Consider the following 14,805-nt stretch of genomic DNA (forward strand, 5'->3'; position numbering starts at 1 on the left):
TCCCCTTGGAGCACCTCATGCCATGGGCCTGGGCCTAGTGATCCCATCAATTCCTCAGCCCACCAAATGCTGGGGGTTTTTATTCCATCCCTTCCTTCCCTTCCCTTTTTTCCCTTTTCCCCTCTTTTTTTACCCAAATTACACCCTCTATTTCTCAAAAAATTACACTATATTTGCTTCATCACCTCCTTGTCATTGTGGAATAATTTGAACCACATTGGGCAAAAAAAACTCGATATCTCGTAATGCCAATTTTTGACATCAGTTTTAACAAAAACCCCCTGTTTTTCTCTGTGTTTTCACCTTTTCTGGCCAAAAATTATCTCACGTCATTGGGTGGGGTGGTCCCCTGGGGGTGCCTGGATTAGTCATTTTCTTTCCCCTTTTTCTGCCAAAATTAAAAAATAATTGAGGGAGGAGCCAGATCTGCTGTCCTGGGATTGTGTTTTCTTCACAGATTTGGGGATAAAACGGAGCTCTTTGGGGATACGGAGCTAAGCTGGGGATCAAACAGGGCCCAAGGCAGGTAAGGGCAAATGTAGATCTAATAACTGTGATTATTTTTTTGGCAGGAAAGATTTTCCCTAAAGTGGGAAAATCCATCTGAAGACTCCTCAAGTTCCCCCCTTTCCTCACCTCCACCCCCTCCCTTCCCCTGCCACCCCAGCCCTGGGTCTGGTCCTGGGAGCAGTGGGATTGGAAGATTTATGAAGGGATTTGGGGGAGAAAAGGGCAGGATAGGGGTTTGGAAGGGAGCAAGAGAGGGAGAAAAGGAAGGAAAGTAAGATGAGAGAAGAATAGGGAAAAAAAAAGGAGGAAAGGAAAAAGAGGGAGGAAAGGGAAATTGGGGAAAGAAGAGAGGAAAAGAAAAAGAAAGTGCAAGAGTGGGATAAAGGGGAAAAAAGGGAGAAAAAGGAAAAAAGGGGAGGAAAGGAAAGCCAGGGAAAAAAAGCAGAAAAGTAGGGAGAAATATGGGAAAGGGGGAATAAGCAGGAAAAAAAAGGGGAAAGAGGGAGGCAATAGAAAAAGGGATAGGAAAAGGAAATGAGGGAAGGAGAAGAAAAGAAAAATTAAGGAAGTGGAGGGGAAAAAGGGAAAAGGGGGAGGAAAGGATAAAAGGGTAAAGAAATTTAAAAAGTGGAGGAAAGCAGTAAAGAAGGGGAAAAGGCATAGAAAAGAGGAAAAAAAGATGAAGAAATGGAAAAGCCAAAAGGGAACTTGGATTGAAAAATGGGATCTGGGGAAAATGGAAAAATGAAACAAAAGAAAGAATGGGGAAAATAAGGGGAAAATAAAATTACAAAAAAAAAAAAAATAGAAATAGGGAAAAGGAAAAGGGAAGTAAAGGGGAAAGAAAAAAAGAGGAAAAGAGATTCAAAAGTACCTGGGATGCTGGGGGAAGACATGGGGAAATGTCCCCCCAGAAGCCAATTTTTGCACCAGGTAGAACAAAATTCATGTTTTTGAGTAAATGCAATTTAAGTAGTAAAATTGAGGGTGCCTTGAATGAGAAGAACAGATTTTGGGGACAAATTCAGTACAACATTGCTTTTTGGAATGAGTACAAGGCTGAAACACACAGATTTTGGGGATTTGTGTGTTTTGTATCAAGAAATGGTGAATTTTGGGAAAATTCTAGTGAAGTTTCAGAAAATATGAGAATTTGACTGTTTTTTCACCTTTTTCACCCAGAGCATCATGGATTGCAGTTTGCGAAAAGCAGATGTGCTGAGATGGTTCTGGAATGTTATGTTCTGGGGTAAGTTGAAACAGGCTGGGGAGATGCCCCAAAAGCTATAAAATTCCCCTGAAATAATGAATTTCCTCAAAATAAGGGTTATCCAGCACAGAAGAAGGCCCAAAAGCTCCATCTTTTTACCAGATAATTAATTGGGATTTCATCTCAATTCATGATTGTTCAAAGGATTTGTTCCTGTGAATGATGATCCAACAGATTAACCTAATTCATTAATTTTTTTTTCAGAGTTTACTCTCCCAACTGAAGTTTACTTTCCTAACTGGAGAATGAATGTATGAAAAATTAATCAAATCAATGATCAAATTACCAATCCATCAAATCAATTATTTAACAAATTAATAGTTCATAATATTAATCAAGTCCATCAAATCTGTAATCCATTAAAGCTATAATCTGTCAAATCAAGGTTTAAATTTTTCTCCAAAATAATATCCCATCAAATCAAATCCATAGTCCATAAACTCAATGAACTGTCAAATCAAAACCAATGACCCATGAAATTAGCATTTCATCAAATCAACAATCTGCTCAATAAAAAGTCCATCAATTTATTAATCTATTGACTCAAAAATCAATTGGCTCCATAATCTATTTGGCTCAATAAGCCATTAAATCAGTGTTTCATCAAATCAGTGGTCTAGCAACTGAAATCAAAGGTCTAGCAGATTGAAAGTCCATTAAACCAATAATTTATCTAATCATTAACCCATTAAATTAATAATCCATTAATCAATTATCTACCAAATTGATCAAGTTATCAAATCTGTAGTCCACCAAATTATAATCCAGCCATCAGTGATCCAGGAAATCAACTGTCCATCAAACCAATTATCCATCTAACCAATAAAATCTCCATCAAATCAGTAATCCATCAAATTAATAATCCATCAAATCAATGATGGATTGATTACCAATCAATCCATCAGATAACCCACCCCTCTTCTTCCTCTCCCCAGCTCTCCTCCATGCCCCCAGCATCACCTCTGAGATGTCACCACCCCACCTGGGTGACGAGTTCCTGGTGGCCTTCCTGCAGAATGGTGACCAGCGCACCCTTCGCAGCGACTTCCGCCTCCTCCTCCTCACTGGCCCCTCCCCATCCACCACTGCCACCATATCCATGAAGAGACCCGGATTACGGATGACGGTGCAGGCAGCTGCCAATCAGCCAGTCCTGGTGAAGATACCACCTCAAGCTGAGATGGTGGGAAGCCAAATTTTTGAAAACGCCGTGGTGGTGAAGACCACCGCCGCTGTCACCGCAGTGATGGTCAACGACAAACCCACAGCAGCTGACTCCGCCGTTGTTATTCCGGTCCACAGGTGGGGGACGGAATACCACGTGGTCACCCCCAACCCCGGCCCCACCCGCAATGCTCAGTTTGTGGTGGCTGCTTGGGATCAACCTACCACAGTCACCATCCACCTCAACGCTGACGTCACCTTCCGTGGACGGCTGCATCGACGCGGCTCCACCCTTACCATCCCGCTGGAGCCATTCCAAGCAGCACAGATCCAGAGCGCGGCCGATCTTTCCGGAACGCGGGTGGTGGCTCAGAGACCGGTGGCTGTCTTCAGTGGTCACACCTGTGTGGGCAGGTTGAGCCGCTGCGATCATGTGGTGGAACAGCTCCACCCTATCCCCCAGTGGGGAAAATCCTTCCTTGTGCCCCCAGTGCCCTTCCAGGGGCAATCCAACCTCATCTACATCACCGCTGCCCAACCAACGCGTGTCACGGGTCATAGTGACTTCACCAAGACCACGCGAGACATACAACCCAACCACTCACTGCTCTATGGCACCCAAACCCCGCAGGGCTTGTTCCTCACTTCCGAAGCTGGTGTCCAGGTTTTTCTGTTGGGCAGTGGCGAGAACAGCGGGGCAATAACCTTTGAGCCCTTTTTTGTCAGCATCCCGGACATAACCGGTTACTGCAACTCTTACAGCGTCGTTGCGCTGGAGGGATACGACAACCGCATCCTCCTAGTGGCCAAGACAGCAGAAACTTCTGGAATACTGCTGAACAAGAGGCCATTAGGGAATGTGGCATGGCAGCAGATTCCTGGGACAGAATACTCATGGGTTGGGATAAACTTGGGAAGTGGATTTGGAATCCATCGTGTGGAGCATGAGACAGCGGCATTTGGAGTGTGGAACGTCGGGATGGGACAGGGGAAGCGCTATGGAGCAGAGGGAGCTTGTGATAGTGGTGAGTGGAGGTAGAATTTGATATCAATAAATGATATAGAATTATATAGATATCAATAACAGATAATATAATTAAATTTAATATATATTTAATATTTAATATAATTATAATTATAAGGTTATAATTCAAATGACAAACACCTATTAAATAAAAATAATAGCATTAAATAATGATATTTTTGTATTATAATAATATATAATAATACATGATAATATATAATATTATAATAGGAATATTTAAAATATTAATACAAAAATATAGGAATAATAGGAGAAAACCTAAATGTAATATACTAAATAAATGAATAAGAATCAATGGAGGAATACATAAATAATACATAAAAATCCCGATCTATAAATATAAACATATTATAAATAATAAATCTCGAAGTCTAGAGACAAATACAATATATATATGAGATAACCTGTCTGTGACAAATTTACATTTATACATTATTTAGAATCAGATATATTTATTATATATTTAGTAATTCTGTATGATGGAAATACAAAAGCATTATCTGGAGAAATAATTCATATCTAAACAAGCACAGATATAATATATAGATATTTATAAATAATATAGAAAAACTTATGTGTAATTACAAATCAGATACAAAAACATGCAAAATATAAAACAAATATATACTTAGACATATCAATAATATAAACAATTAATAGAATTTAATCCTCTGTCACTAACAAACCCGCAGACCCCTGCCGGCAGGTGCAGTGCCGCCCTAAGGAGAGCTGTCACCTGGACAAGGGCACGCCCTCCTGCCGCCACGACTACCTGGGCACCTGCACAGGCTCCCCATCCCTGCAGTACCACACCTTTGATGGGGCCTCTGTGTCCCCCCGTGGTGGCTGCAGGTACACCCTGGCCAGGTACTGCGGGGCTGACCCCACCCTGGAGCCCTTCACTGTGGAGGAGCAGCGGAGCCGGGATCACCCCAAGAAGCCGTTGGCCAACGTCTACGTCTACGCCTACAATGTCTCCATCCGTGCTGGTGAGGACAAGCCCGTCCAGGTGAGTTTCGGATCCATCGTTCCAATAAAACCATTTGTTCCCAGTGGATTAAAATTTCTGGGTGAGTTTGACCTTCAAAAAACATCCAAAGAACTGGGAGAGGATAAATCATTGAAATATTGATGTTCACCTTAAAAAATAAGCAGAACTGCCACAGCTGTGGAATTTGGGGAATTTTTTCCATTCCAAATCATTTTTTCAGGTGGAATGTGTTTTTTTTTCCAATCCTGGTCTCCATACAAACAAGATTAGCTCAGAAGATGTAGAAAATGGTTGAGATTTGGAGCTTGAGTTTTTCTTGGTGTGAATCTCCATGAAGTAGGGCAAAAATTCTGATTTACAATGAAAATTGATTATTCATAAAATCATTTCTCCCTCTGATTGTATGTATGTGCTTTTTGTGGGACTGGGAACCACCTGCTGAGGTTTAACCCTCCTCCTCATTTTCCTACCCCACAAGGTTAACAACAAACCCACCACCCTTCCAGCCACCCTGGAAGACGGAAAAGTCCAGATTTTCCAAAATGAGGGTCGTACCATCCTCCAGACGGATTTTGGGCTGCAGGTGACCTATGATGAGGACCAGGTTATCATGGTGGCAGTGCCCAGCAGCTATTTTGGGGCCAGCTGTGGCCTCTGTGGCAACTTCAACGAGGATACGGATGATGAAGCCATGGTTCCCAATGGTATTCCTGGTGAAGGTGGTGAGGACTGGGCAGAAAGCTGGAGAGATCCTTCATGCCAGGAAGATTGTGGAGACCAGGAGACTGCACAGGGCATGGAGGGGTGTGGTGAGTTCATGTGGGGGTCTGTGAGGATCTTGGGGAAGGGAGAAGAGGATCCATGTGTGAACTCAGCTGTGGGTATTAGCCCAGAGCAATGGTGATAGACCTCAACACAATCAATGTGTCTTTTCACCCCAAAACATCCCAAAATCCACCTACCCTCCTAATCTGACTCCTGGCATCCATAACACATGGAATTATACCAGCATTTTCCTGAAGGCTATCCCTCCTTGGTGTCTCATTGACTCCACAACCCTTACAGGCATGAAGAAACCAGTGGGGAAGGAATGACCCCAAAACCCACCTGATCTCACTCCAGCACAGCGAATTGTGCTAAGATTTTTCCTGAGAGTTGTCCCTGTGGGGTTTTATCTTGAATTCCACTTTGATTTGGGTGCCAATGTACCCAACACCACCATTACAGGGAAGGCTTGCATTGGTTGGTTCTCCCTAAAATACTTCTAAGCCCTCCTGATTTGACTTTAGGTGTTCACAACAAATGGAATTCCACTGGGGCTTTCTTGAGGACCATCCCTATATGACATCTCACGGACTCTTAAATCCCTTGTAGGCATCAAGGCAACCAACAACCCCAGCACCACCATCTCTGCTTGTTTCCACAACAATCGCTCCTACAAGCTCCACGAGGAATTTTGGGAAGATGGGAGCTGCCAGAAGCGGTGCCGGTGTGAGGGTTCAGGGACAGTGACTTGTAAGCCAGGGGGATGCAGATCCCACGAGAAGTGTGTTGTGGTTAACGGCATCGCCAGGTGCACACCCAACAAGCACTACACCTGCATCGGGACGGGTGACCCGCACTACACCACCTTTGACGGGGTGAGGTTTGACTTCCAAGGCTCCTGCATCTACCAGTTTGCTGCCCTCTGCACCCCCAAGCCCACCCTGGTCCCCTTCAATGTCACCGTGGAAAACAACCACCGTGGCAGCCGTGCCGTGTCCTTCACCAAGACCGTCAACCTGGAGGTCTATGGGAGCGTCATCAGCATGAGCCAGGAGCACCCACGCAAGGTCAAGGTGGGCAACCCCTCAAGGAATCCCTTTCATCCCCAGACTCCCTCATATTCCCCTTTTTTTCCATTCTAATTACCCTTTTCCCCCCAAGTCTTCCTTCTCCCCCCCCAACTACCATTTTTTAATGACAAATTCTCAATTCTCCACTTTCTCCCAGATTCCCCATTTTTTTTCACCCAAATCCCCCTCTAATTCTTCAAATCCCCTTTATATCTCCAAATATGGTTTTTTCACTAAGTATCCTTTATTCACCATTGGACTCCCCCCTTTTCCCCCAAATTGCTCCTCATTTTCCCCCAATTTCCCCTTTCTCCAAAAAAATCCCCAATTTACCTTCAATATTGTTCTTTTTTCCTGTGAAATCCCCTTTTCACCAAAAAGTTTCATTTTCTCCCCCCAAAATGCCTCTTTGTCTGCAAATTCTCCTCTTTTTCTGATCAAGTACCCTTCTTTCCACTCAAATCCCCCTTCCATCACTGAAATACTACTTTTTCCCCCAAAATCACCTCTTTCCTGTAAAAATGTTATATTTTCTTAATCCTCCTAATTCCCCCAAATCACCTGTTTTCCCTGAAATTTCATTGTCTCCCATGCTTTCCCCTTCTTTCCCAACAACTTCCCCTTTCCCCCTCTTAATACAACTTTTTGTTGCAAATTCCTTCTTTTTCTACCAATTTCCTATTTTCCGCCCATTTTTACCTCTAATTACATTAAATTTATAATACACTAAAACCAAATTAAAATATAGAAATAATTCAAATAAAAATACCCCAAAAAGTAAATAAGAATAAAAAGCATAAAAATAAAAAAATGAAGGCCAGTAAAAAGTCAGTAACAAAATATAAATATTAAAAGAGAAAATAGAATTTAAAATATAATACAAATTAAAATAAAATTATAATATAAATAAAAATACAAAACCAAAATAAAAAAAACTATCAAGCTATGATTTCAAATCTCTTTTCTCCTGTCTCCACTCTTTGTCTCACTCCCCTTCCTGCAGGTGGACGGTGCCTTTGTGTCCCTTCCCTACACGCATCCCCACTTTTCTGTGTTCTACCGCGGCGTCCATGGCTTTGTCACCACTGACTTCGGCGTCACTGTCACCTTTGACTGGTACAGCTACGCCCGTGTCCTCCTCCCCACCACCTACTCTGGTGCCGTCTGTGGCCTCTGTGGCAATGCCAATGGTGACCCCGATGACGACTTTGTCACCCCCGCTGGCCACCGCGCCGCCCATGAGACCCAGCTGGGTGACAGCTGGAAAGTGGGGGACGTGCCCGGGTGCTCAGCTGGTTGTGGCTCAGAGTGCCCGGTGTGTGACGCCGTGAAGGTGCAGCCATACCATGGGGACAGGTACTGTGGGGTGATCGCCCGAGCAGGGGGACCCTTCCGGGAGTGTCACCGTGTCATCAACCCGGAGCCGTTCCTGCAGGACTGTGCTTTTGATGCCTGTCACTACAAGGGACACCGTGACACTGTGTGTCAGGGCGTCTCTGCCTATGTCACTGCATGCCAGAGTCACGGGGTGGTTGTGGAGACGTGGAGGACGGCAGAGTTCTGTGGTGAGTATGGACGGGATGGGGGAAAACGGGAGCCTCCCTCCCCTCCCTCCCCATCCTTCCTTCCATCCTTGAGGAACTCCCCTTCCCTTCGGATATTTCCCTCACTCCCTATTTCCTTCTTTTTTTTCCCCAGCTCTTTCCTGCCCCCCTCACTCCCACTATGAGCTCTGTGGGAGCCCCTGCCAGCCCACCTGCCAAACCCCCTCCGTCCCCACCTCCTGTCCCACATCTCCTTGCTCCGAGGGCTGTTTCTGCGACACCGGTTATGTCCTCAGCGGCTCCGACTGTGTCCCCCGTTCTGAGTGTGGCTGTGAGTACCTTGGTCACTACTACCAAAAGGATACAGAGTTCTACCCCTCATGCCGGGAACGCTGCCGCTGCGGCGCCAACGGCACGGTGACCTGCCAGGAGGCTTTCTGCGGTGCCCACGAGGAGTGCCGGGTGGAAGACGGTGTGTTGGGATGTCACCCCACTGGTTACGGCCGGTTGGTTGTGTCAGGAGATCCCCACTATGTCACCTTTGATGGACGCACCTTCAATATCCCGGGATCCTGCACCTACATCCTGGCGCGGGTGTGCGAGCCGGCACGACGGCTGGTCAACTTCACCGTGTTGGTGGAGCACGAGGCAGGCAGCCACGGTGACCCAGTGCTGATGAAGAGGGTGGTGGTATCCATCCATGGGTACACTGTCACCATGGAGCGGGGACGGAGGTGGGAGGTGACGGTAAGTCTGGAGACCCCCACAGTGATGTGGTGATGATGAAGAGGGTGGTGGTGTTCATCCCTGCGTACAACGTCAATTGTGGGGAGGATCCAGTGATTCCCATGGCAACGCCATGAGTATAAAGAGGGTGGGTGTTTTCCTCCACACCTACACTGTCTCTGTGGAGTGACTATTCTAAAGTGTCACACATGTCACCCTATTCCCATTCCAGGTGGACTTGGAGCGCTACACCCTCCCGCTAGTGACAGAGGACAAGAACCTCCGCATTGGCCAAGAGGGGAATAACATCATCCTTCACACTGCTGCAGGAATCCGCATCCTCTACAACACTGCCACCTTCCTCCTCATCACTGTCCCGGACGTCTACCGCGGCCGGCTGTGCGGCTTGGGCGGTGACTATGACGGGGACCCCAGTGATGACTTCCGGCTGCCCAACGGGGCACTGGCAGAAAACACGCAGGAATTTGTCACCTCCTGGAAGGTTCCAGAGAAGGACAGAGCGTGCAGTGACGGCTGCGATGACGGTGTGTGCAGCAGGTGTGATGTCGCCAAAGAGGCGACGTACGGCAGGAATGGATCCTGCGGGATCATCCGTGATGCGGCAGGGCCATTCCGGGGGTGCCACGCACGCGTCAGCCCCGTGGAGTATTTCACCCACTGTGTCCATGACGTCTGTGCCGCTAGCGGGGACCGCGCCGCCTTGTGCCACGCACTGCAGGCGTACGCCGCTGCTTGCCAAGCTGCTGGCGCGACGGTTGGAGCGTGGAGGACAAAGGAGTTCTGCCGTAAGTCAGGAAGAATTTTTCCACTTCGGGTCCTTTTTTTTCCTCAAAAGCTAGATTTTCTCCTGGGGGGGGGGGAAAAAAAACCTACCTAAAATTTTGGGGAAAAAAAAATCCCTGAAGTTTTGTAAAAATAGTTTTGGAAAGAATTTCCCCCAGCTGGGGAAAATTTTCCTCATTTTGGAAAATGTTGCCTCTTTGAAAAAGATCCCCTGATTTCTAAGAGATCTTCACATTTTGCAAAAATTCCTTTAAGTTTTAGAAAATACTCTCCAATATTAAAAAAAAACTTAAAAAGTGAAAAAAAAATCAAATTTCAAAAGTGCTTTCTATTTTTGAAAGAATTTGCTGGGATTTTGGAAATACTCCCTTCTGTTTTGAAAAAAAAGTCCTCCCTTTATGCAAAAATTCCTTTAAAATTTGGAAGGCTTCTCTCAAATTTGATTAAAACCTTTCATTTGTGAGAAAGGTCTCAAAATCTGAAAAAATTGCTCACCATTTTTAAAAGTTAACAAATTTTGAAAAATTCCCTCCAGTTTTGAATGTCTTTCCTCTAATTTTGTAAAAAAACCCCCTTCAGTTTAGAAAAAATTTTTTGCAGAAAACTTTCCAATTTTGTTAAAACCCTTCCAATTCAGGAAAAAAGCCCAAATTTCCTGAAGTAAAAACCCAAAATCTTTGAGGAAACTTGCCATTTTGGTAAAATTAATAGCATTTTACTGAAAACACTCCAATATGGAGAAATAACACCATTTTGGAATGATGCCCTTAAATTAAAAAAAAAAACCACACCAATTTTGATAATAAAAAAACCCAGTTTTGACGGAAATGCTTAAACTAGGAAAAATACTCCCATTTTGAAAAAGACTCCATCAAATTAAAAAAAAAAAACACTATTTTTTTTTTAAACCTTCAAATTTGGACCAAAACCCTGCCCTATTTGGAATGGTCCCAACAATGGTGTTTTTTCCCTTTTCCCCCAGCCCTGTCCTGCCCTCCAAACAGCCACTATGAGCTCTGCACCCGCACCTGTGATCTCACCTGTGCCGCCCTGGTGGGCCCTGCCCGCTGCAGCTGGGGGTGCTTTGAGGGGTGCCAGTGTGACGAGGGGTTCGTCTTCGATGGGGACACCTGCGTGTCACCCGAGCGCTGCGGCTGCCTCCACAGGGGACGCTACCTCAAGGTAGGTGACAAGGACAGGTGACACCTGAGCCTGGGGGGCTGGTGGGGTTGGTTTTCTGGGAATCAGGCTGGGGGTTGAGCTGCCCCATCTAGAAAGTTCCAGAGGGTTTGGGGTGAAAAAAGGAAAATAAACAGCAAAAAGGACAGTTGTTGGGGGAAAAAATCTGACAATTGGCAAGGGAGTAGCCAGGAAAAATGAATTAACAATTAATAAGGAAAAAGGACAAATAACAAAAAATATTTGTGATTAGCAGGGAAAAAGTTACTATTAATTGGTTGAGCTGCCCAAAGTTCCCCAAATCCACCTGAATTTCTCACTCCCTAGGATTTTCCTCTTTGGAATTCAGGAAATTCCCACAAAATTTGGGAGATTGTTCTGAATCTGTGAGATTTCCTGTTCCAGGCAGGTGAGACCGTCACCTTCAACAACTGCTCCAAGGAATGCCATTGTCACCCATCACGGGGCCTGGTGTGCCGAGACACGCAGTGTCCCCAGGACCAGGTGTGCGTCACCCGTGACGGGGCACAGGTGTGTGCCAGGAGGGAAGGCCACTGCCGGGTCACGCCTGGAGCCACCATGACCACCTTTGATGGTGTCACTGGGCCCCTCTTGGCCAGTGGCACCTACAAGGTGTCAGCCCTCTGCGACGAGGAGGCGCCGGATTGGTTCAAGGTGGTGATAGAGGTCAGCGACTGTCGTGACGTGAACGTCCCCGCAGCCACGGCTGCCATCGTCTTTGTCCGCGAGGGCGTCGTCAGCGTCAATGGCAACATGGAGGTGTGGGTGAGTGGACCAGGTGAGGGAGTTTGGGGTGGTTTGGGTCAATCTAGAGAGATTTGGGCAAAAATCTCTCTAGATTTTGCCTGGCAGTGAGCCGCTTTGTCTGATGTAGAGCGATTTTGCCCAATAACGAGACGTTTTTGCAAAAAGGAGAAAAGTGATTTTGGCTCTAGCTTGGCTGTAGCAAAATCTAGCTTTTTCCCAGGAACAAACTGGTTTTCTATCAGGTTTTTCATAATTTTCTGTAATTTTCCCAGGTCAATGGCCTCTTCACCCGGCCTCCCACCACCATCTCTGACTCTGTCTTTGTGGCATCATCCCCTGAGAACGTCACCATCACTCACCGCTCTGGGATGTCCATCGCCATCACCCAGGCTGGGGAGGCAACCATCACCGTGACCTCAGGCCTGGCCTCCCGTCTCTGTGCCCCCTGTGGGAATTTCAATGGAAACCCCAGAGACGACCTGAAGCTTCCAGACGGACGCGATGCCCAGAGTGTTGGAGAAGTGGTGGACATGTGGAAATCCCGGGAATTTGCTGGATGGTGAGTAATTCCTCAGTAATTTATTTACCCCAAACTCCAAGAAAATTGGGTTTTCCCACTCAGAATTTGGCAGTAATGTCAGTGGGGGAGGGGCTGGGCAGATCCTGGAAGGAATTTTCCAGTTTCTTTGGTTTCATCCGCAGCGACTGAGGCAGGATCCTGTGGGAACGATCCGGGTAAGCAACTGCTTTGCCAAAAAATGAGCCATCTTGCATTATAAGGGGCCTTTTTTTGCCCAATAATAAGATATTTTTCCCAACAAGCCATTTTGCATAGAAAATACCATTTTCCCCCCAAAATTAGCCACTTTCCCCCAAATCAGGCCATTACGCATAATGCTGACCCACTTTCACATAAAAAGACCCATTATTTGCACATTAATATCCATCTTGCATAATACTTCCCCATTTTTACCAAAACGGACTCGTTTCTGTCCAAAATGATGTATTTCTTTCTCTTCCAGCCACATCTCCCGCCAGACCCGCCAGGAAGTTGATGCTCCTATCTATCCCATCCCATAGGTGGATCCACCTCAAATTCCCTCAAATTTGGGAATATTCGGGGTTTTGCCTCTAATCCATGATGTTTTCCTGGATTTTTCTCAAATGCATTAAATCTGTGTAGATCCTACTGCCCTGATGTCCCATCCATGCCCTGGAAAATAGAAATATATCAAATTCAGTTCAAAAAGATCCAAATCCCAGCGTTTTTCCTGGTATAAAAATGATGTTGCCAAGGGCTGGCTTTGATACAACAGTCAATAAACGCTTCTAAAGGCTTTTTTGGACTGTGAATTTGAGGTTCATTTGCTAAGCTGGAAAACTGGGGGGGTTCATCATCCCAATGGGTAGTGATATTTTACCTCTAAATGTGGGTCAACATGATCCCCAGGTGTGGGGCATTGCGACCCTTATGTGGGGCATTGCAGCCCCAAAGCATGGGGCATTCTTACCCCAAAGTCCAGGATGCTGTGACCCCTAAATTGGTAGCACCATGGCCCCCAGGTGTGGCACATCACAACCCCAAGCATGGGGTGTTTGACTGCAAATTCTGGGGCAATTTGACCTAAAAGTGGGCAGCACTGTGACCCCTAAGTGTGGTGTGTTTGAACCCAAAGTGTGGTGCAATGTGATGTCAAAGAGTGAGGCAGTATGACCCCAAATTGTGGGCGCCACTTGACCCTAAATCATGTGGTATGTCCAAAATGCGGGGTGCCGTGACCCACAAATCCGTGGCAAACTGATGCCTAGACAGAGTTGTTGTGACTCCAAAGAGTAAAACACTGTGACACCCAGGTGTGGGGCAATGTGATCCTCAAGTGTGAAGTGTTTTTACCCCAAAATGCAGGGAATTGTGACCCCAAAATGTGGCACAATGTGACCCACCAAGTGTGAGGTGTCTTGACAGCAGAGGGTGGGACAATGTGACCCAAGAGTGTGTGGCACTGCAGCCCCCAAGGGTGGGCACCTTAACCCCAGCACAGGGTACTGTTACCTCGAACTACGGGGCATTCTGACCCCAAAATGTGGGGTATTTTTCCCCCAAAGTGTGAGACACCGTAGCCTTTAAGAGTGTGGCATTGTGACCTCCAAGTGAGGGCCATTGCAACCCCAAAGAGTGGGACAATGTCACCCCAAAATATGGGGTGAGGTGACAACAAATGTAGGGTGCTGTTACCCATAAATGTGGGGCACTGTGACCCCCACGTGAGGGGCACCTTAACCCCAGAGTGTAGGATATTATGACCCCTAAGTATGGTACATTTTGGCCCCCAATTTTGGAATGTTTTGACTGCAAAATGGGGGGTAGTGTGACCCCAAAGTTTGGGACAACAAGACAAAAAATCCTGGGACAATATAACCCCCAAATCTGAGATGTTGTAACCGCAAATTTCAGGGCATTGGGACCCCAGTGTTTGGGGCACTGTGCTCCACACTGAGCCCCTCCTTCTCCAGTCCCCTCCCTCCATGCTGAATTGCCTATCTCTCCCTCTCCACCTCTTTTTCCTGTTTCTACCCCATTCCCACTTAGATTCTTGACCACCCAGGCAGTGGGGTGGGGACTCCCAATTCCTTCTCATGTACCTCCATGGGAGCAGGATATCCCGTGTCTTCCCTGCCTTGGGAAGCCCCCAAATCTCTGAATTCTTGCCTCAAAAATAACAACAAAACCTTGGCAGTGGGATACAGAATTCCCAGAAATACGGGAGGACTTGGCAGAATTCCCAGGTATTTTCACAACAGCTTCGAAACAGCCAAAAGCCCTTGGAATTCTTCTGAAATAAAAGCTCTGAAATAAAAGCTCCAAAAATAAGCACAGAGGTTTTTAACCTTTTTTTTTTTTTTTTCCATTTCTCCCCCTCAAATTCTGGCTTATTTTTGAGCAGTGGATGCATTTTTGTGGGAAAAGT

At 46.0% G+C, this 14,805-nt stretch overlaps 1 protein-coding gene across 4 annotated transcripts; it reads left to right on the top strand.

Annotated features, from left to right (window-relative positions):
* Positions 1-416: 416 nt before the first annotated feature.
* Positions 417-13,174, top strand: LOC311165297 (IgGFc-binding protein-like). 4 transcript variants are annotated; one of them, XM_084225154.1, is made up of 14 exons: positions 772-1,443; positions 1,693-1,759; positions 2,716-3,969; positions 4,682-4,998; positions 5,459-5,789; positions 6,355-6,818; positions 7,819-8,380; positions 8,514-9,106; positions 9,318-9,891; positions 10,872-11,071; positions 11,474-11,854; positions 12,109-12,395; positions 12,518-12,571; positions 12,859-13,174. In XM_084225154.1, the coding sequence occupies exons 1-13, from the start codon at positions 1,390-1,392 to the stop codon at positions 12,543-12,545; spliced, it is 5,112 nt and encodes a 1,703-aa protein (XP_084081280.1). In that variant the 5' UTR covers positions 772-1,389; the 3' UTR covers positions 12,546-12,571; positions 12,859-13,174. The 4 variants fall into 4 exon arrangements, with proteins under 4 accessions (XP_084081282.1, XP_084081280.1, XP_084081281.1 ...); XM_084225155.1 differs by having other exon boundaries at positions 774-1,443; positions 12,539-12,571; XM_084225156.1 differs by lacking the exons at positions 772-1,443; positions 12,518-12,571 and adding an exon at positions 417-526.
* The last annotated feature ends 1,631 nt before the right edge of the window (positions 13,175-14,805 follow it).

Source organism: Fringilla coelebs (genome assembly GCF_963513975.1).
Source record: "Fringilla coelebs genome assembly, chromosome: Z".
Classification (NCBI taxonomy): Eukaryota; Metazoa; Chordata; class Aves; order Passeriformes; family Fringillidae; genus Fringilla; species Fringilla coelebs.